Below are 20,411 nucleotides of genomic sequence, written 5' to 3' on the forward strand. Positions count from 1 at the left end.
GGCGGCTCAAACCTTCATCCTTCAAATCAGCCCCAACGCTGGTGGACTTAATGCCTGTCCTGGTGCACCTCCCCGCCATTTGATCACAATCCATTAAACCATTATGCTCACTAAAAGCACTAAAAGGGGTATCTGAACACTACTCCCATCTCCTTTAGCAGACATCCTCTGTGTTCATTCGCATAGGTGAGGAGACAATATCTTTGAAGGGCACTGCCTCAATTTCTAAAATTTCTACTTGAAGATGACCATGCTAGTCTGACTAGACTGTTGCTTGGTGGTATTTTCAGAGACTAAACTGTAGCCCATGTGTTTAAAATAAAAAACCCTCACCTTCAGAGGAACCCAGTGCCACCTGAGGAATGTGACCTCATCCTGCAGTGTCCGGCAGTATAACTAAACAAGGCTGGACGCCAACCCCTTTCAACTAAAAAAAAATTGAAAACAGTCACAGAACTGTTTGCCTGAAGGTGTTCTTCAAAGCATGATTTAATTATCCTCACAAGTTTAACATACTGGTGCGACACCTTTATTATATGACTTACAAGCATGTAAATGTTCATCAAACGAGGAACAGAAGGGGAACTGAGCCTTGTTTTTGGGAGGTGTGCATGAATAAATTCACACTTTATTGGACAGAACATTTTTTGAGACTACAAATGCCTTCATGGCAAAAGGGGCATAGACCTTTTTTTCTTGCAATTTCACCCAAGCGTGCTTTTTAATAAACTACGATGTGAATATTGGTCTGTTGGCGAGCAAAGCAAATCAAATATTTTCAGCGTAGCTTTCCAAAGCATAAAAAACAAAAATGTGTCCCTCATAACTCACTCAGCAAACATGCAAACATGTAAAGTGGCCTTGGGATCTAACATTAATTAAAAATACAAGAAAGCATTTATAAATTGGATGCCAGATTTGCATTCACAATTTGTGGAAAGCAGACAAATCAACCAGTCTGAAAAGGTCCCCTCTAGACCCTCAAACTAAATACTAGATGAATCAACTCTAAGGGGGCGGCAAGAACTCCCAGCTGGGTACTTTACCTGGAATTAACAGAAATCTAAGTTCTTAATTTAATGCTAATAGAAGCAAACCTCTTGGTGTTTGCTACTTCTAGTAAATCCTCACTCTTCCACCTGTGTGCTTTGGAGGGATTATCAGCATGTGGATTCTCTGCAGCAGAGGTGTGTGTGCAGCAACAGTAGGTTGTATACCATCGCATTATAGCAGTTAAGTCAGAACCACACATACATCCTGTGCACTCTGGCTGACTATATGAGCTCTGCCATTGCCTCAGGCTGAGGCACATTTCACTGCTGGACAGACTGTAAAAAGACTGAACATCACAGAATCTGGAATTTGCAAACCTTTGCTGTTTTGTGTCACAGAGTTGCACACAAAAAAATCATGTATTTTCTCTGAAAATGAAGCCAGTCTGTGGGGCTGTCCTCATATTTTGATTCATGTGAAAAGGGTGACAGAGTTTGGTATGTGAACGGCCTCACATGGAGTGTCTGAGAGTGATTCTCGGTGTGTCAAGGGTGATAGTAATATTGCAGGAATGTGTGAAAAGACTGCTCTCGACAGTGCTCTTTCTCCAAGTGCCTCATTCAAGCTGAGCATTCTCAATAATAGCATGTATACCGAACACATATTCCATGTTCAATAAAAAAACAAACACCTGCTATGAAGCTGTAGCTTATCTTCTTCCAGATTCTAAACATACTTATAATGGATTATAATTTACCTGCATCACTGTATCATTATAGTTCTTAGAACTAATAATATTCATAATGATTTATAATAATCATGGCATTTTACAATGGAGTATAAGTCACGTAATACTAATTAATTATTTCTGGTTGGTCACTGACACATTTGTGTTGCAAGCCCCTGTCAGTTATGCATTCTAAACTTATAAGCTTTATAACCCTGACTTTATAATCAAATTATAATGCACTATCACAGTGATTGTGACTCATTATAAAATAAAATAAAAGATTTAAAGTTATTGCAGCTATGAGAATTAAAATACACAATGATCCTTGCAAAAACAAATGTCAGGGAGTAACTATTATAAAGAAATATGGTAATTGACCTAACAGGTCATTATAAATGGCTTTGCAGTGTGTTATGATTTTTGTTTAATAGCAATTTGAATATTTAAATGTCTGAATAACTAATTACACAGTATTGTAAGCAGCTATCTTAAGTATTTTTATGATGCATTATTGACATGGCTGTCATGGAAAGTGTAGCTAAGAAAAGCTTTTAGTTGAAATCTAATTGCAGCTGACGTACATCAATTTTATCTAAGAAATTCCAAGCATCATGAGACAACTGACAGATTCCTTAGAAGCTGATTGTGAAATGCAGTGGCAGACAGACCTGCCAGAAAACTGTGGCTCACGAGCCAAAATGTAGATATATTCAGTAGCGTATGAAAAATGTAATTTTACCTCTAAAGAGAGATATTATTAGTTGTCTCATCTGTCAACGATAAATGTCAAAAAGCTAAGAAAAATATCTCATGAAATTTGGCGGAAAGGTGGTTATTAGGTCATGTAACAGCTAGTTAAGAATGATCATTTTTAGGCATACTTTTGCACAATCAATGGAACTACTAAGTTCAACAAAATGAAGGTGTAAAAGTTTCTGATTTGCTGATGTCAGACTCAGATTAATTTGTTTGGGCCTCATGCAGTGTCCCAATTACGCATGACAAGATGAAAAACTTGGAAAAGCCTAATCCAGTTATGGTTTTATTAAAAATCTTGCTGCGCAATTAGAGTATTTCGACATAAAAACAGAAAAATAGAACCTTTTGATCTAAAGTGATGTCATTTAAACAGAGCTTTATTTCCCTAAATGAAGGAAAAATTGCCTTTTTGCAAGACAAAAGCCCCCAATAGATTGGACTCTAATCCTCTGCATCGCTGAGTAGCCGTTTTTCAAGGGGAAAATAAAACATGATAGTAAGAGTCATTAGATAAGGACTTTTTTTGCAAGCTGTGCCATTGTTAGAATAAACAGCAGTCAGCCTGTAGCAGAGCAGATCATCTTGGTACTATAGACTCACACATACATTATTGTTTCGTCAGGGCCCTGCACAGTGCAGTGATTGTCTTCAAGAATTCACAGCAGCAAAGTTGGTGTTATCTTTAAAATCCCCTTTTACTTGTTTTTCTGCAGACCTGCTTTGTGAACAGTGGAATATCTGGTTGAACTTACTCACCTCTTTATTAAAGTTTGAAGGTAAAGTAGGGTTTCCTCAGAAATGTATTCTTGGCAGAGAGAGAAAGCTTTTGAAGTACCATTCAAAATGAGATGCCATTAAAGTCTCCTTTGAAACTGAAGATTATAAAAACATAATTTTTTTGTAATGAAATGCAGTATATGTTTTCAAACCACTAGCCGCCCCTGCCTTTAGTCTAATTTTCTGTATCTGCTTTTGCTCTTCCGTCTCTCTCTGTGCTTTTCTTTGCATCTGGCATCTTGAATGGAAGCGGGAAAACCTGATTTCAACAGATGCAGCTTCATTGGAGGTGTCTGGCTGTCAAAGCACGCCTTGTTGCTGAACATTAACCTTTCTACCATCTGTTTCACTCTGCGCGTCCTGACAGAGTAAAGCTGACTTCAGGAGCTTTGATTACAACTCTTGGATTATTCATACACCTTGTACATTTACTTTACAAGGCCCAGGCGTGGGTTGGCTACACTCTAGAGAATAAAGCTTTTGTCTGACAGTTGCAGGTATTCATGGAAACACTATGTATCACCAACCCGAACACATTCCAGGAATTATTTTGAAATATTGAATATACATTTTTGCATGTTTAGTTTACCTCAACTTGCCCTATCTTTTTTTGTAGTGTAGTTTTAGTGGTTTCTGTCTGTCTCTGTATGAAAAGAGAGAAAGCATTGTTTAGTCATGCTAGCATCATGGTTTTGGGAGTCTCGGCTGGTTGGTGGGTTGTTCCCTAACTTCTGGCCACTTCTGCCACTGAAAGGAGAATGGTCCATGCTGAATTAATCCACGTTATGTGAGTCTAACTTGTCTAACTAAGTTGTCACTAACTTCAGAGCAATTTCACTTTAATCGGCAGGTGTCAAGCAAGACATGGAAACTTGGCTTGAATCTTGATTTGTAGAATTTTTTCACCTACAAATACTTATAACAGTACACACAGTTCAGTGCTATGTTCACAACATGACATGTTTAACATCACTGCTTACTTCATACTTAACGTCATAAATGCTCTCTCTTGAGACTGCACACTCGCTAATGTTATGTATGTATGCACTCCGCTACTTATTCCTGAAAGGAGTTTGCTACTTATACTGCATTTCAGTTTGAAAAACATTTTAAAAATACATTTAAAAACCCCTCTTACAGAGTAATTGCCGGCCCAGCAGGAAGTCGAGCTAGCAATACACTAGCAGTAACCCAGGACATTCATGATCCCAGAGCATTAATTCTTTTTTTTCTCTTGCACCTCACATTCATGGTTTTGAGTGAAATGTTGCCACAACTATTTAATGGATGGCCATAAAATTTGGTACAAAAGTAATGTTCCCCTCAGGATGAATTCTGATAACATCGATTATCCTTTGACTTCTGTTGCATGACATCATTAGGTCATGGATTTTAATTTGTCACCAACTAACTAATTACATTCACATCAGCTTCAGAATGCACTTAGTAGTGCATAGTGGTAATTAGCAAATGTTGACATGCTAATACACTGAGAAGGAAACATTATGCCCACTAAACATTAGCATATTAGCATTGTAAACAGGTTAGGCATAGTGGAGCTTTGAGCCAAATGCTAATGTCAGCATGCTCAGTATAGACTTATTGTCTTGTTTATGTCTATATGGCATGGGAATTTGGCAATTGTTCCTTAAACAATAATCACAGCATAAAAGTATAAATTTGATGCAGGCAAAACACAGAGGAAATAAAGAGTAATGCTTCTTTCCTAATCTGCTCCCATGAGTATTCCAAAGCACTTAATGGATTTTTAAACAGGGTTATGAAACTCACTCAATGCTCAAATGGCTTAAATGGAATGCGATATTGCAAATCACATAAGAGAAAGAAATGCACCGCAATTGAAGTTATATGTTTAAGACCACTTTTTGGAGGTAATGTTGGTTAGATGAATTCTTAATGATATTGTTGAAAGTAAATAGTAAATGTAATGGTGCATGGTATGCCAAGTCTTTCATTAAGAACAAGAGTAGTGGAGCAGTAACGTTAGGGGAGATGAAATACCAGGCTTGTGGAATGCAAAACCTCAGCCATTTCCCCTCCGTTTGGGATTTCTCCTTTTTCTGTTTTCCTTTTTAAGTCCAGTCATTCTTTTTCCCCTCTTCTGTAAGTCCAGACGTCTCTCCAAGTTGTCCTTAGTTAAGCTTCCATCAACGTTAGTAGATTAACATTCCTTGTCAGTCTTGGTCACAGTCATAGATATTTGAATGTGAATTCTTTCACGTACGTCCCACCCCTCCCTTATATCAAGTGCAGCGAGGGGAACGGGACAAAGAGGTGGAGAAAAGGAGCTGTGTGTGCATGTGTGTGTGTCGGGTGTAAAAATGTGCAGAGTATTGGGTGCCTTCGCCTCAATAGGGCCAACTTTTGTTTTGTGTGTGAGCCCCTGTCCCCCCCACCTCCTCTTCTTTTTCCTCGTCTCTCTCTGTCTATGCCAACAAGGGGGAGGGGTCAATGGATTGACAGACAGACGCAGCTGGAGTGCATAGAGGGAGCTGGTCCCACCCCACTAAGATGCCAGACATAGACCCAATGAGAGAGAGAGAGGAGGAGAGAGAGGGAGCTGCTACACTTCCAGCTCCTGCTGCCTGTATGGGAACCCTCCTTTCTATTAACACACCTCCTCTTTCCCCCCTCTCTCTCAGTCCCTGAGGTTTTTTGTTCTCTCTCTCTCTCCGGCTAACTTTTTTTGTTCAGTGTATGTGTGTGTGTGTGTGTGTGTGTGTGTGTGTGTGTGTGTGTGTGTGTGTGTGTGCAAATTCACACAGTTCAGTTCAGCTCTTAACGATAGTTCCTTTCGTTAGAGAGGGGAGATTCTGAAGGGGCAACGGCTCCCTTTAGCCTCCATCTCTCCATTCCATACATTCATACAGCATCTCTGCAAAGGAGAAAGCTGGCTCCTTTTTTTCCGCTGTGTCAAACCAGCTTCAGATAGCCAGAGTTACACTGGATGTAGGGTGATTTTACTTTCAAAATAAAAGCATGACTGTCTCCACAAAAAAGAGAGAAAAAAAGCCTGTTGCAACCTTCAACTCACATTTATTACATCACTCATTCTGCTTTCATGCCCTATGAAAAAAAGAAGCTTTCTGCTGGAAATGATCCATTAGCCATATTGCCTTGAAGTTCAGTTATGAATCTAATGTTTCATTCGACATTCTCATATTACTCGTATCTATCTGTCTATAGATGTATTCTCTCAGACTTCATTATAATTTTTTTAATTATAGTTATAACATATTTTGATTCAATAGCTAAATAATAACAGTTTATTTTTTTATTTGAGAGTTATCTTTAGCCAGCTTCTGCATTTTGTTTCCCAAGAGACATGAATAAACTAAAGCTAGTTTGACTGAATGTATACCTACGATTGTCTGTGCTTAAACACAAAACTGAGTTTTTAATTTTAGCTGACTTTTATATATATATTTGGTAACATAGACTATACTATTAGCTACTTTAAACAGCTACTATGCGATTTGTAAGAAGGCTGGTATGCTGCTATTTTTGCTATGCTAGCTTGCGGATTTGGTTCAAATGTTTGGATTTGAGTTGTGTTGAATGGAAAAAGACAGTAACATTGGTGTCTTATTAAACCAGTGACTCTTGTAACAACATAGTCCCTTGCTTTGACTTGAACCGCATTTCTTTAGTCTTTTGGTTGTTTTGTTTTTGTTTTGTAGGTGCTAGCAAATATGCAGCACATTCGTAAATCTGTCTTTTGCGAGCATGTGTTATGGCTGAGCTTTTATTGTGAAATGCACACCGCTACACTTCCTGTGCTCCTCTCGCTAACTGTGTCTGGCTCGACGCAGCTGAGTAGAGGATGGCTGCCTGCGTCTGAGCTGCTGCCTCTGCGCTCATAGAGGGGAAAACTCAACGCAAATAGACAAGGAAAGCGTGAGGAGACGAGAGGAGGAGAGGAGGGAAAGGAGAAGTTTTCCGAAACCAGGAAATAGTTGTCACACATTTTCCACGGGAGGTTTTTATTTTTTCGGCACCGAAGGGGGGGATTTTGGACCATGCCTGCTGAAGTGAAACAGGTTAGTGTTGCTGTGTCTGCCGGTCTCCCATGTCTTCTCTCATCGTATCTTCAGCCTCTCTGACTCTTCTTCTCTTTCTCCTCCTCCTAATTGATTCCTTATTGTTTGTATATTGTTGCATACCTATCATTTTAAACTGGAACATCACTCTTTATGTCTTTCATGTGCATTTTTCTTTCACCCAATTTAATACATGAGAGCAGATTTATCGATGTCCTTCAGGAGGATAGTGCGTGTGCACATATGGATGTGTAGCCTGTGTGTATGTAATATACATGCATGCATGACATCAGATACAGTAAGAACGATGCACTTCCATCACTTAGTGACTATTTCATTCCGTAAATAGTCGGTGACCATGAGACATGCTTAGTGGTGTATATGTATGTGTGTGTGTGTGTGTGTGTATGTGTGTGTGTGTGTGTGTGTGTGTGTGTGTGTGTCTTGCAGTAAAGCAGTGCTGTGACTTATGAGTTCCCTGACACATTCATGGGCTCAGACATGTCAGTACCACCTATAGAATGAGTGGTGTGATCATGGGACAAGCAGTGAAGTATTGAAAGTTTGTCCCTGATCATCGCCTGCGAGGCTCTGAATGAGCCCAGGGCCAGGATTTATAGCCTACGGGCTGCAGTGCCAAATGTGTGAGAGACATGGCATTAAACTCTTTTGTCTTTCACTTGCACAGATACCGCAGGAATGTGCTTTTGTTAGCTCTTGCGAGTGTGTTACTGTGTCTGTGTGGGTGTGTGCGTACCAGGGCATGATGTGCATACATTATTGGAAGTGTTCCCTGTGTTTGAAGCGCATCCATCCACAGGCAGCCTACACCATCACAACGCTCTTTTCCCCGCCAAGCTTGGCAGCGCTCAGATGCACAAAAAAAGGAAGACAGACATCCAAAAAAGAAAGAAAGTGGAGGAAAAAAATGTGATTGAATAAGGTCAGCTTCTCCTCCACTAGGCTGTGAGGGGTGGAGTTACCGAACCCTTGTCTGGCAGACAAAAACATTCTGTCAGCTCTCCACGTTGCTCTGATAATAATACGTTAACAGTTGCCCCCGTGGATGAGTGCCACCAGATAACTGGGGGAGCCGACGCCAAAAAAGGGAAGCTGCTTTTCTCCACTCTTATTCTTTCCATCGCTTGGTTTTGATAAGTCTGAGCACTATAGATCAAAAGCAGTTTTGGAATCCCTGTTTGGATTATGTGAATGGGGTGAATGCATGTCAACAATCTGAGAGTATGTCCTATTCAGATGCTTCCCAAAATTGGTAGGGGAGGTGCAGGATGCCCCCCTGGCGTCCGTGACCCCTTTGAGAGCGAGATATTTGGCATACTTAGCTGCAGGCCGGCATCGTGGCATGACCTTTTCAACTCAGCTGGACATTCCTCAGCTAGGGAGCACCTGCTTGGGCAGCGCTGTAGTGGAATGGGAGTTCAACGTGTGTCAAAGTCACACTTTAGCCATATATGGATAGATTTCAGTGGCCATGTTGTTGTTTTGGTTGACATTCTTTTGCTCACACCTCTTTCATTCTATTCTTCTGAGCATCTGACCTCTTCTTGCTGCCACTTTTTGCAGTGATGCTCCATACTGCACTTCATATGTAAATCAGATTTAATAAGAATGTAAATAGCAGGAGGGCATGAGCGAGATGCTGATCTGCCTTGACCTCATCTTAATGCTGCAGCAGAGCTTACGGTAAATGAGTTTTAGCCCACTGAAGATTACTGCATAGCCCTCAATTAGTGGGGGAGCCTGCACCAGACCACGTCTGAGTTAAATATAAACTGTACTTTATTTCAGAACTTTACACCAGCGGGGTAGCGCCCAAACCCTCTAGTTGCAGAGGCCGTAGCATCGTCTGCTCATGAAAAATAGAAGAACAGATTTGTCATGAAGGAGAAAGATAAAACATTATGAATAATCCAGTAGTCATCATCTTGCCAAGGTCTATCAAAAAAAAACGACTTTACTTTTCCTCCACAAGCTAGAAGCACCCGTCTGAATAACAAAATAATTCTTCAGTGATTCAGCCAAAGACTAAAGGAGGTCTTGTCTTCAGACTGCGGGTTACTGCCAGATTCCTGACAGCTAGCGGGACTTTCAGCTGCAGCAACTGAGCGTGCCCCCCTTCTCCAATGCTGTTTGATTTCTAACCAAAATTAAAAATCCATCAAACTTCTCTCCATGTTTTCTTTTTTTGCGGGGGTGTTTTTGTATGACAGCCCGACCATCCTTGCATATTCTTTTCCATTCCTCTCCTCAGGCTCCTCTTTTGTGACTGCAGAAAGATGTTGTGCAAATCAATATTTGAAGACATGTAGAGCATGAGGAGTAGCATTGTTTGACGAGTGGAGGTCATGCAAGAATAATGCCAATGACCGGAAACATAGACAGTCAATAGCTGTGGAGACTGCATCAGTGCAAGGGGCATTGAGTTGGGGGGCTGGGAGCAGGATGGAAGGGGGGGGTTGTGTTTTGGAAGAGGCATGATCATATGGCGATAGGTGCCTGGTGACTGTTGATGCCAGATGGCCTTCCCACCACACAGCCTGGCCATACTCCCCATGTTTCCCATACCGTTCCCATGGCTGCCCTTATCGCATGACCCATGACACAACATGGTTTGACATGTTACAGTATCTACCAGCCTGCCGTCCTACCCACTGACTTCTTTTCTGGGCGTCTGTTTTTGGTTTTCAGTAACCTGAACTGTATTTACATGTGAACAGCTGAGACCATATATGTTCCTCCACTGGAACTGCAACAATAAGTTGACTAAAATGAATCAATCGTAAGAACTTTTTCATGCAAAAACGGCAGAAAATGCTGTTTCCAGCCTCTCGTATGTGGAAATTTCCTGCTTTTTCATCATATTATCTGCATATCTTTAGGTTTTGGTTTGACTGGTCTATAAAATGTCATTATAATAGTGAAAAATGTCCCTACTAAATGATTAATCAACTCATAGAAAAAATAAGCTGTAATTTAATCAATAATAAAAGATTATCAAGAGTTGCACATGAAAACTACCCCTTAGCCATCCAATGATTTATTTTTTAACATTTAAATTTTTTTTTTAATTAATGCATTAGCTGTTTGCTACTGTCTACTAATCTCTGATAGAATATTAAACAAAATGCCTGAACACAAAATCATTTTCTGAACAATGTATCTCAGATGTGAGGATTTGCTGCATTTCTCTGGTTTATGTCTTAAAAATCAAATGTATTTTTTGACATTTTATAGACTAAGCAATTAACCAATTTGGGGTGGCAGCTAATGATTATTTTCATTTTTCATTAATATGCTGATTATTTTCTTGATTAATCCATGAATTGTCACAAAATAGTAAAAAAAAAAAAAGAAGCTCCTTACAAGAACCCTAATTGACATATTTAAACAGCTTGTTTTATCCGACCAACCATAAATCAATAAATATTTAGTTAACAAACAGAGGATGAATAAGTATGAAGCAGTGAATTTATGACAGTTTTCCTTTGAAAATGACACCACTGATTAAATAATTAATTGACCACTGTTTCAGCTTAAAACAAGTTAATTAAAAATAATGATTGTACCCCTTCTATATAATATATTGTGAGTCATATACAGTATGTTTCTTAAACTACAGTTCATTTACTCTACTTATTTTTTTAAGACAGCGTTAAAACTTTGTTTGAAATCTCCTTATGCAACACTGTACCAGACATCTGGTCCACCAAGTGGCTTAAAACAAACACTAAGAAATATGTGAAATATTTGACCCCAGCCAATATTACACTTTACTATACTTAGTACACTGCACGTTCTTTCTCTGTATCACATGAACACACGCTTAGGTTTTTGGTGTTTACTCTGCGGTTGTGTTCTGTGGCACATTAGGGGTCCATGCCACTCAACCCTTGGCACTACAGATCCCCCTCCCTCCCCTCTGCCTTGGCTTCCCCTCTATCTGTCCTAACCCATTTGGCTGGCTGACAGTGTGACCGATGCAGGCCCATGCACTCGCTCACTCACTGTCTGACCACTGGCGAGGACCATAATGCTCTCTCAGCTTTCATCATCACGCTGATGGAATTAAAAAAAGGTGAGTGGCAGTAAATTGGAAGGCTGGAGGGGGGACGGCGGATGCTGGAGATGGATGCGTTCATACTGCTATGTTTGGAAGCGACATGGGGAGAAGAAGCAGCACATTAATGAGATGGCAGCTTATTATCTTGCTCGAGCTGGGGTTTTTTTTTGTGTGTTTTTTTTACCTATTCATCTCTACAGCGTGCCTGTTATCTAAAATATGTGCAGGGTCCAAACTGTATCAATGCATGCAATATATATGTATATATATATATATTTCATGCACAACATTACATTGTTTTCCGCTGGTTTACACTGTGTATAATAACGTCCAATTGCTTGTTAATGAGCACTTTGCTGATTGAGAGTTTTTTTGCGCTTTTCCTGCTGCCAAATACGGTAAATCCTCCAGAGGTGAGGTGTAGACGCGGTGTCAGCCAACTCTTTCTTCAACACAAATGCACACACACACACACACACACACACACACACACACACACTGGAGGCTACAGAGCAACATCAATTGGATCCCCGGCTTATTTACTCAGTGTTTGTCTGCAGGCTACGGTCAGGGTAGCCCTGTTTATAAGGGAGTGGGATTCATGGTTTCCCTGGCTGTGTCCAATAAACACCTTTCTATCTGTGCTGCTGGAAGCCAGCAACAAGATCCATGTTTTCGATCGGGTAGATAAGAAAGCCGCTCGCCTCAGAGGCTCAGTCACACATACGTTGACCCGAAAGCTGGGGAAGTACAAGTTGTTACTCTTGAAATAAAGTTGTGCTCGCAGCCACATCAGAGCTGTAATTGTTGTAGTGACAATATTTGCATGATAATCTCATAGCCTAATAATGGTGTGATTACATAATGGCAACAGTTTGGTTATTACACAACATGATGCTCTAATTTAAGAGATATAAACACCACTCTCCTGATGAAACCATGCTCAGTCAGCTCTGATTATCCTTGATGCTGTCAAAAGATGCTTGAAGTGCTAATGATGGTGAAAGTAGAGTAACATTAAAAGCAGTTTTATACAGGAGTGGAGAAATGGTCACAGGAGAAGAAAAGGATTTCTTAATGACTCAGTGTGCTGTCATGTTGACCTGCAGTGTGGGTGTGTCGGCACCTATGAAATCAATTTGAATTTTATAATTTTCTAAATTCTAAAATTTACGATTCAAGCAGTGTCTAATCATACAGTGGATTAAAAAAACAGTTGAATAAGAAAATATTCAAAATTTAATGAATATCAATGAAGCTGATGTAAGAAAGCAGTCTCTGACTTGTAGTTGCCATTAAAGTATTGCTCTGCTCTGAATTTAAGTGTTGAATTCAATGACTTGACTGGCTTAAATGATGATGGTCATGCTCGCACTTAAAGGATGCGGCAGAACTTCCCGGATAGAGCAGAGAACAGAAGCAGCGTGCCTGTAATGACACTAAAAACATATACTTTTTTCCTGTTCGTTTAGCTTAAACGCTGTGAAAAAATGCTCTTAATGGTAGAAAGAACCCCGATTTTTATAATTTACATCCACATTTTGGCATATTTTGCAGTGTTACGCTTTTGCAGTTAATTTCTTATTTTTATTAGTACATTTTGCAATTCTGTCCGTGTTTTCTGCATCACAGAAATCACAAGGCTGTTGGTGTTTTTGCATGCATGCATGTGTATGTACGCTTTGCAAGTGCATATACTTACTGTTTGAGTGTGCACATGTGTCATTACTGTAATTGGCTTTCCTGCAGGGGCTGTGGTTAAAGCTGCAGACGTGACAGGTATTTGGGTAGCACCACTGACAAATAAGGACCTCTGTGATCCTCAGTCAGTGATTAATGACACCATGGGCCGCAAATTCCAATTTCCTCAGCATCTGTGCAACAGAAAAACAGTTGGTAAAGTGAGTGTTGATGTATTGGGGTGCGGTGGCTGAATTTGACCCCAATTTGACGACCAGATTTGACCGTAACTATCACAGCACTATATTGTTACTAAAGACTTAATTGTCCACAGGGGAAGAAAACAATCGTCCAAGTGCATTAGATGGACTGCAGGAATATAAAGAGTCTTCGTGATATGATTTATGGATTAACTGATGTGATATGTGCCATTTATCTTGAAAGGAACAAAGGCGATAGAGTCTATAAAGGGGAAGTTTCCTCCTCTTATTCCTTCCTCCCTTTCCCTTCAGGCTGGTAACACTGCTGCCGCCCAGACCTTCAGTCAGAGACGGCTCTGGTTCTGGGGCCTTTTCAAAAGAATTGGGGCTTCTTGAACAGTTATGTATAGTTCATATAGGCTCCACCCCCTCCATCCTGCAGCTGGGGACCTCTTAGAGGGGCCCTGAGGGGGAAGGTCAAAGTCCTCATAGAACTTCCCTCAACCAGAAACGCAGGAACAAACGCCTCCCTACTTTTCCCTTTCTCTTTTTAACCCCCTTCAGTACCATCCAGATTGTACTCGGCAGTACATGCAGCGCAGCCGTGGGGGCTGGGGGAGCGGGAGATGGCGCAGGCTCCTCTTGCGTGTTTAGTCTGGAACTTTCTTTTGAGGGATTAGCCCACTTCCTGCCTCCGGGCTGGCCACTAGAAGCAGTCGGGATGCCGCGGAGAGCATCGATCCTCCATCATCGTACCATCTGTCTCATGCTGCCTTTTGGGATTAATGATTCCCTCTGACAGCTCTTTAGTAGGGCTCTATCAGTGCCGGCTGACCATTCAGATTACACTGACATGTGGCAGTATGAAGAGTTTGCATGAGGCATCTCCAGTTTATTTAGTTTAACTGCTGTAAGGAGCAATCAAAGAAAGCCATAACTGATATTTTTTGATCGACGCTACCAGCTACAGAAATGTTTCATTAGCCTAAACTTTTATCAAATATTTGATCTGTCCAGCACACAAATCCCCACTGTGCAGTGCAGTGCACTGTATATTGATAGATATGAAGTCTGTGCAAATTCAATACACTCAAGTTTTTTATTGGATGCCACAGTGAGGAATTTTACATTTTCCCCAGTTAATGAACATGTGTCAATGCTGGACATTTTACAAAAAGAGATAGTAGTGATTGAGTTAGAATAAAAAATATTGCCAAATAGGCACTTTAACTTTGACGCCACATTATCCTCCGTCAGTCAACTCTCTCTCTCTCTCTCTCTCTATCTCTGAACCCAGCATGCGATAAATAAAATCTGACTTCTGCTACCCCCATTTTGACTTTGCTGCTGCTGTACAAAGCAGACACTTTCTATTTTACTTAAATCTACCAGGCACATCTGTACTGTGTTCAAGCTGCCACTTTAGACTGGAAACACGCTCTGCTTCTGAAACGTTCCCAGCATGGTATGAGGGAACAAAACACAAGTGGAACGTATTGAATTTATTGAATTTGAGTTTTTTTTATTTATAGCCAAAAACCATGTAGCATTAACGACTAGGGTTGGGTCATTCTGTGCAAAACTCCATTCTCCCATCAACCCCCCTAAGCATCGTCAGTTCAATTCACTAGTGGATTCACTAACTAGCTACCTAGCACCAAATAACTGGTATCGATCCCTTTACAGTAGACAAATGGAATAAAATTAATGATACACATTTTAGTTAGTCTTGTTGGTCACGATTACCCGCCCCCCCCACCCCCCCAGCCCAAAATATCAGCAGTTGGTGGGGTAGATGTAGATGCAAGATAATCTACATGTTTTGTGAACTTTTTTTTTTATTGTGACCCTACATACTGGCTGATTTGTGATTAGTTCTTTAGCATGACTCACATTGTCCCATTGTATATGAAAAACCAGTATGTATCTAACCGTTGTTAATCCATGTTTTGCTTACTCACTGCTCAGTCACAAATCCTGTAGGGAGTTGGAAGTGAGGACTGGCTGTTAGTGACCCGCTGGCGGTTGAAGTGCTCTGATGAGGTCCGGCACTTCATTAGAATGCTGCGCTGAACCTCGCAACACACAATAGTGGCCGTTACTGCTGATGGCTTGGATCCAGGGAGAAAAATAAAAGAGAAAGAATGATAGAGGAGGAAAGAGTGAGAGGGAAAGTCCAAACCACTGTAAGCTGACCGGCCTTGGGGCCCACAACGGCCTCTGCTACATGCAGCCTCTGCTGTAATAGCCACAGCTCAGGCCCCCAACACTGCCTGCACACAAACATTATGCTAACCAGTGGCAAGAGTTCAGCCAAACCAGGCACTGAACCTCCTAAAATGGGAAAGATAAACCAGTTCCTGGCATTCTCAGCGCTGCCAATTCTCCACGCAGACAACGGTTTGTACAGTTCAATGGTTTCTACAATAGAGGCATCCAGACACTGTGCTGGCTGTCATATGCCATTACATGTGATGGCACAGCATTGTTACTCATCTCCTCATCTTCTCTTGATATGTGCTCAGCCATTCCCAGAGGAGCCACTGGTGAACAATGGAGTGATGCGCCTCCTCGCACATTCCACAAGGCTCTATTGAGCTGTCTAATGAACCTCTACCGCATGCGCTGGCTGCCGGGGCTCCACGAAAAATACCATCTCACCCCATCACACCCCCTCATATTTAATTTGTTTGGAATGTTTAATAGGCTGTGAAGTGGAGCGTGGTGCAGTGTTGATCTGTGCCAACCAGGTCTGCGGATATGGAGGAACAGGTGCCAGCCGTCCGCGGAAGGTGCTGTACTTAACACTCTGCGCTGGGTTGGAGAGTGTACAGTCCTGGCCCCGTGGTGTAGGCTTTTAGAGCTGCCAGTATCCTGTCGCTCCAGCCAAGCAAGCTTTTAGTTTGGTAATAGTACATCATGGCGGTGTGTTCTTTTTCTGAAGAGGGGGCAGCTGAAAGTTGGAGAAAAATAGTGTGTGCCGGGATTCAAACGCAGGCTACAATGGACATGAAACACATATTGCATATTGGAGTTGCTTTCGTTGTGCTGTAACTCAGTCCTGCAGGATTAGTGGGAAATCATACCTGGGGAGACAAAACCTATTTTCTACAGCTATCAAAATTAATTTGTAAATGATGTATTGATTTTACAAATAGCAGCTTAAATTACATGTTTGCTGTATTAGATGGTTATATAGCCTGGTGGACTCGAGCGGTTCAGTGGTGAAGTTGCAACATTGCTGCATTTTTCATTTGGTTTGCGTTCACACTGGGCTCTATCAAGCGCACCAAGCATTGTAAACAAATGTTCGCTGTTGACACTGTCCTTTGTCCATTGGACAGAATATGTGAGGGAAGTCTTGGACTTTAATGTATTGTTGGCACAGCATTGATCCGTTGTGAGACTGAATCCATTAGCCAACATTCTGTCACTAAATAATTTTGAGACTTTGTTGTTTTTGTGTGTAATCACAAGTAACTGTGTTATGTGATCGTCTGATCATATTTCAATAAGGATCTTTACTTAACACTAGACCACGTCTGTCCACAAGACGTTTTTCAAGCCTGCTACCATCTTGCCTGGTGTTGATTCTCAAATTCCCACCCACATTAACTCCAGAATGCATTGTGTTTGGGTTTGCTTCCTTCCTTTGGTTCAAACTGCGCTCTCACCTGCAGTGAACTGAACTTTGGTGCACTTGAAAGCAAGCCGAGACCCCCATTTTTAGTGGACGAGAGTTCGGTTCGGATAGTTTGAGCATACACATCATCAAAAACCAAACAGATTATGCGACAAAACACACCAGAGTTTGTTTCAAGCGGACCAAACAGCTCAGGTGTGAATGCCCCCTGAGTGTCTGAGAGTGAGGACAGTCACGACCTGTTGATGCAGGTACATTTGCACTGAGCCACTAGAACACTCCGTTTTCCATCACTATTTGTTCTTTTACAAATCTCGAGGCGGACATTGACATAAAAGGCTCCAACCTATGCACATCTGCTGGAGATGGAGGTTTTTATCTATGCTTTTATCTGTGCCAAGAATAAAGCTCTGAAGATTGATACATTGGGACAAAAGCAAACGCAGAGCTGTGCTGTTTTCCTAACTGGACCTTTGTCTGCCATCACCATTAAAACTTGCATGGGTATTTATTTCCCTATGGCTGTTTTAAGTTGCCGTTGGTTACCAAGCTGCTTTCCTGGGTCCTTAGAGATCCAATGAGGGTCAATTTAATACCGTGGTCGGTCAGCAGCTGTACTAAGGCATGTTTTTTCTTTCTTTTTTACCTTCTCAAATTTAGGACGTGTGGAAAAGAGTGCACTAAACCCCAGCGAAGTTCTCGAAGTTAAGCAAACAAGTCCTGTTGACACAGACCTCCTTGAGTTCCCAAATTCTTTCCATCATATTCTAGGACAGTTAAGAGAGGCTTAATCCAATAAAACCCACTCTTCGCTTGTTTTGTGCTCTGTGTCTCTCTTGAATCCGGCTCTGAGTGTGTGTGTGTGTGTGTGTGTGTGTGTGTGTGTGTGTTTGAGAGAGAGGGGGGGTAAGTTCCTGTGAAGGAGTGGCCAGCTGCAGCCTCTGTTGTTCAGGCCACAAGGGAACACAAGGAGTGTTTTTGGGGTCATGGAGCAGCTACATTCCAGACTTGAATGCTCAGATGGGAGCACTCATTCCTCCGTCTGCTCCGCGCCATAATCCACCTCCACTGTTTTGCCTGAGTCACTTATCCACAGTCCTTCAAGAATAATGTCCCTGAAACAGTAGTGCTAATTAAGGCTGCTGGTGTCCATAACTGGCCAGTGGAACACGTATCAATGCCCTCCTTGTGCAGTGCAGAAGCAGCACTTACCGGTGAGCCAGAAGTCACGGGAGACCAAACTGAGTGCAGCCTTTGCTTGATCCTTCATGTTCTCACGCTGCTCATGTTGTGACTTTAACAAGGCCTTGTTATGGTCTTGTACTGCTAATGGTGATGAAAGTGAAGTGCACTGAGTGCTTTACTACCCTCTATAATTACCTGCGGAAAGGAACTCAGATGGTTCATTCTGCAGTCAGGGAAAAATGTTACGGGGCAAATTAAAATTTACTTTAGAACTGTTACATACAGCAAAATGAAGTAGCTGAAGTATAGTAGCAAGAATGTTCCCATTTGGAGAGCAACTGTGATAAAACTTTTGTGGAGTGTTGAAGCATGTAGATCCTTGTAAATAGGACATTAGTGTATTCTGACATTCACACATGCAAGCACACACGCCCCACACAGATCCTGTGCACTCTACAGACTGCCCATATCCGTAGTCAGTCGTGTTTCCTTATGAAACTGTGGCAGGACAAATGCAATAGGTCGACCACCTATCTGGCTCATAACTACATTGCATTTGAATAAAAACTCTCTGTCTCTTAAATATTTCGAACCAGCAATCACCAAATAAAAGGAAGAAACTCTGATATCTACATGTAGTCCAACTCTGCCAACACAATAAAATGGCTGTGAATGTAGTGTATTATTTGCATGAGTGATGAGGTAAACAACATTAGCATTGTAAACCAATTAGGTTTAACTAAAATAATTAACATTCTCAGTAGCATAGTATGGGCATTGTACCCAACCATGACCAATGTGTCACTTTGAATGTTTCAGCAATGGTTTAATCCTGATATATTGATTTAAAGAAACATTGTGGATCTCAGCCGTAAATCATTAATTACTGCTGTTTTCTTCCCGTAGTGCTACAGCCTTACTTTATGTCGAATATGCAAATATGTTCATGTTCTGCTATATTAGCGATGACAAATTGCCTGCATTCTCCAAAGAGTCCAGAATTTTTCCAACCAGTCTCCCTGAAATATGGTCATCACAGCAGGAGGGGAGAGTTGGATACTAAATCTGCAGGACGGCCTTCAAAGGGAAAGCTATTGTGTCCCCTGCCACATTGTGGTGTGAAAATCACAGTGGGCACGTGCACAGAGAACGATCTGAAATTACAGGCCTCCATCCACGCTCTGCAATCTGAGGCTTGCAGGCAGCAGGACTGGCATGAAGTCCCCGGCCCTCCGACCCTGGAGCCCCGAAGCCACAAGCTGCTGCTGCACTGTACTCCAGTCTCTGTGGCAAACTAGCCTCCTGTCTTCTCTATCCAACATCCACCAACAAACCTAATTAACTTTTCTTCTCCTGCCTCTCCTCTACCACAGCTGTGCACTTTGTGAACTCGTCACTACTTTGAATGCTCTCTATTTATGCAGAGCGTTTCTATTCCCAAACCTCGGCCAGTTCGCGGCACCTGATCTCTCAGAGGTTTATTTCAACATCAAACTATATTAATACTACGCACTGTATGTTCTGCTGCCCTGTTTTGGGGTTTGAAGGGTGCAGAGGTGTACAGTGTCTAGAGCAGGTGCTGCAGAGGAAGACTTTCTCTGCCTTTTCACTGCAGAGAGCCTCTCCAGGGAGAACCGGATGTCTGCAAGATGGAATTAAAAACTAGGTTTCTTTGGTATGTTTACTATACAGAGGCTGCATGTTTCTGTGTTTGTGCAAATTGTAGATGCTGAGTGAATGTTACAGATGCTTCTATGTATGAATTCCTGTGTACTGTGCATATTTGACTGTGAACTTTGCCAGCGGCAGCACTGCAGTATTGTGCAGCGTAGGTTCTGAAATGGGTCAGCCTTCTCTGTAGCGCTGAAGCTCCTGTTCACTCTCAGAGGAGCATGCAAGAAAAAAATGTATAGCCAGGAGAAATCTGCTATCACCATCGCTGTGACTAGACACATTGCTGTCCCCTGTGAACACGGACAAGCAAAAAAATGATATACTGGATTAATGCTCCCTTAGTGATTTATTCAGGAAGTTATCCATTTGTCTTTGCCATGCATATTCAAAAGTTGGATGTGCGTGTACTAGTTCTTCACTACTTCTCACTGGTGTCACAGTTGGTCCAATTTGTTTAAGTGTAGCTTTCTTTTCATTGGAATTAGAATGAAGTAATTATAAACATGCAGCAGCGTTACTGTAGTCTAAATGCTCCCCCCCCCCCCCTGTTTATATGCATGTTTTTCTTTGTAGAAGTTTCATCTTTTGGCTTGGGGTTTCAGCTTGGCTGCTTTGAATGATGAGCATT

At 41.5% G+C, this 20,411-nt stretch overlaps 1 protein-coding gene across 10 annotated transcripts in view; it reads left to right on the forward strand.

Annotated features, from left to right (window-relative positions):
- The window catches only part of arvcfb (ARVCF delta catenin family member b), a 256,104-nt gene that overhangs the window by 111,788 nt on the left and 123,905 nt on the right, over window positions 1–20,411 (forward strand). The window contains exon 1 of one of the 10 annotated variants that reach the window (XM_059338023.1): window positions 7,182–7,320. The exons of the other annotated variants lie outside the window; for them this stretch is intronic. Within the exon in view, the coding sequence (XP_059194006.1) occupies window positions 7,300–7,320 (21 nt within the window). The 5' untranslated portion in view covers window positions 7,182–7,299. Of the gene's footprint in view, window positions 1–7,181; window positions 7,321–20,411 lie in introns of those variants that run through there. 10 annotated transcript variants of the gene reach the window in all.

Source organism: Centropristis striata, chromosome 7 (genome assembly GCF_030273125.1).
Source record: "Centropristis striata isolate RG_2023a ecotype Rhode Island chromosome 7, C.striata_1.0, whole genome shotgun sequence".
In the NCBI taxonomy this organism is placed as follows: domain Eukaryota; kingdom Metazoa; phylum Chordata; class Actinopteri; order Perciformes; family Serranidae; genus Centropristis; species Centropristis striata.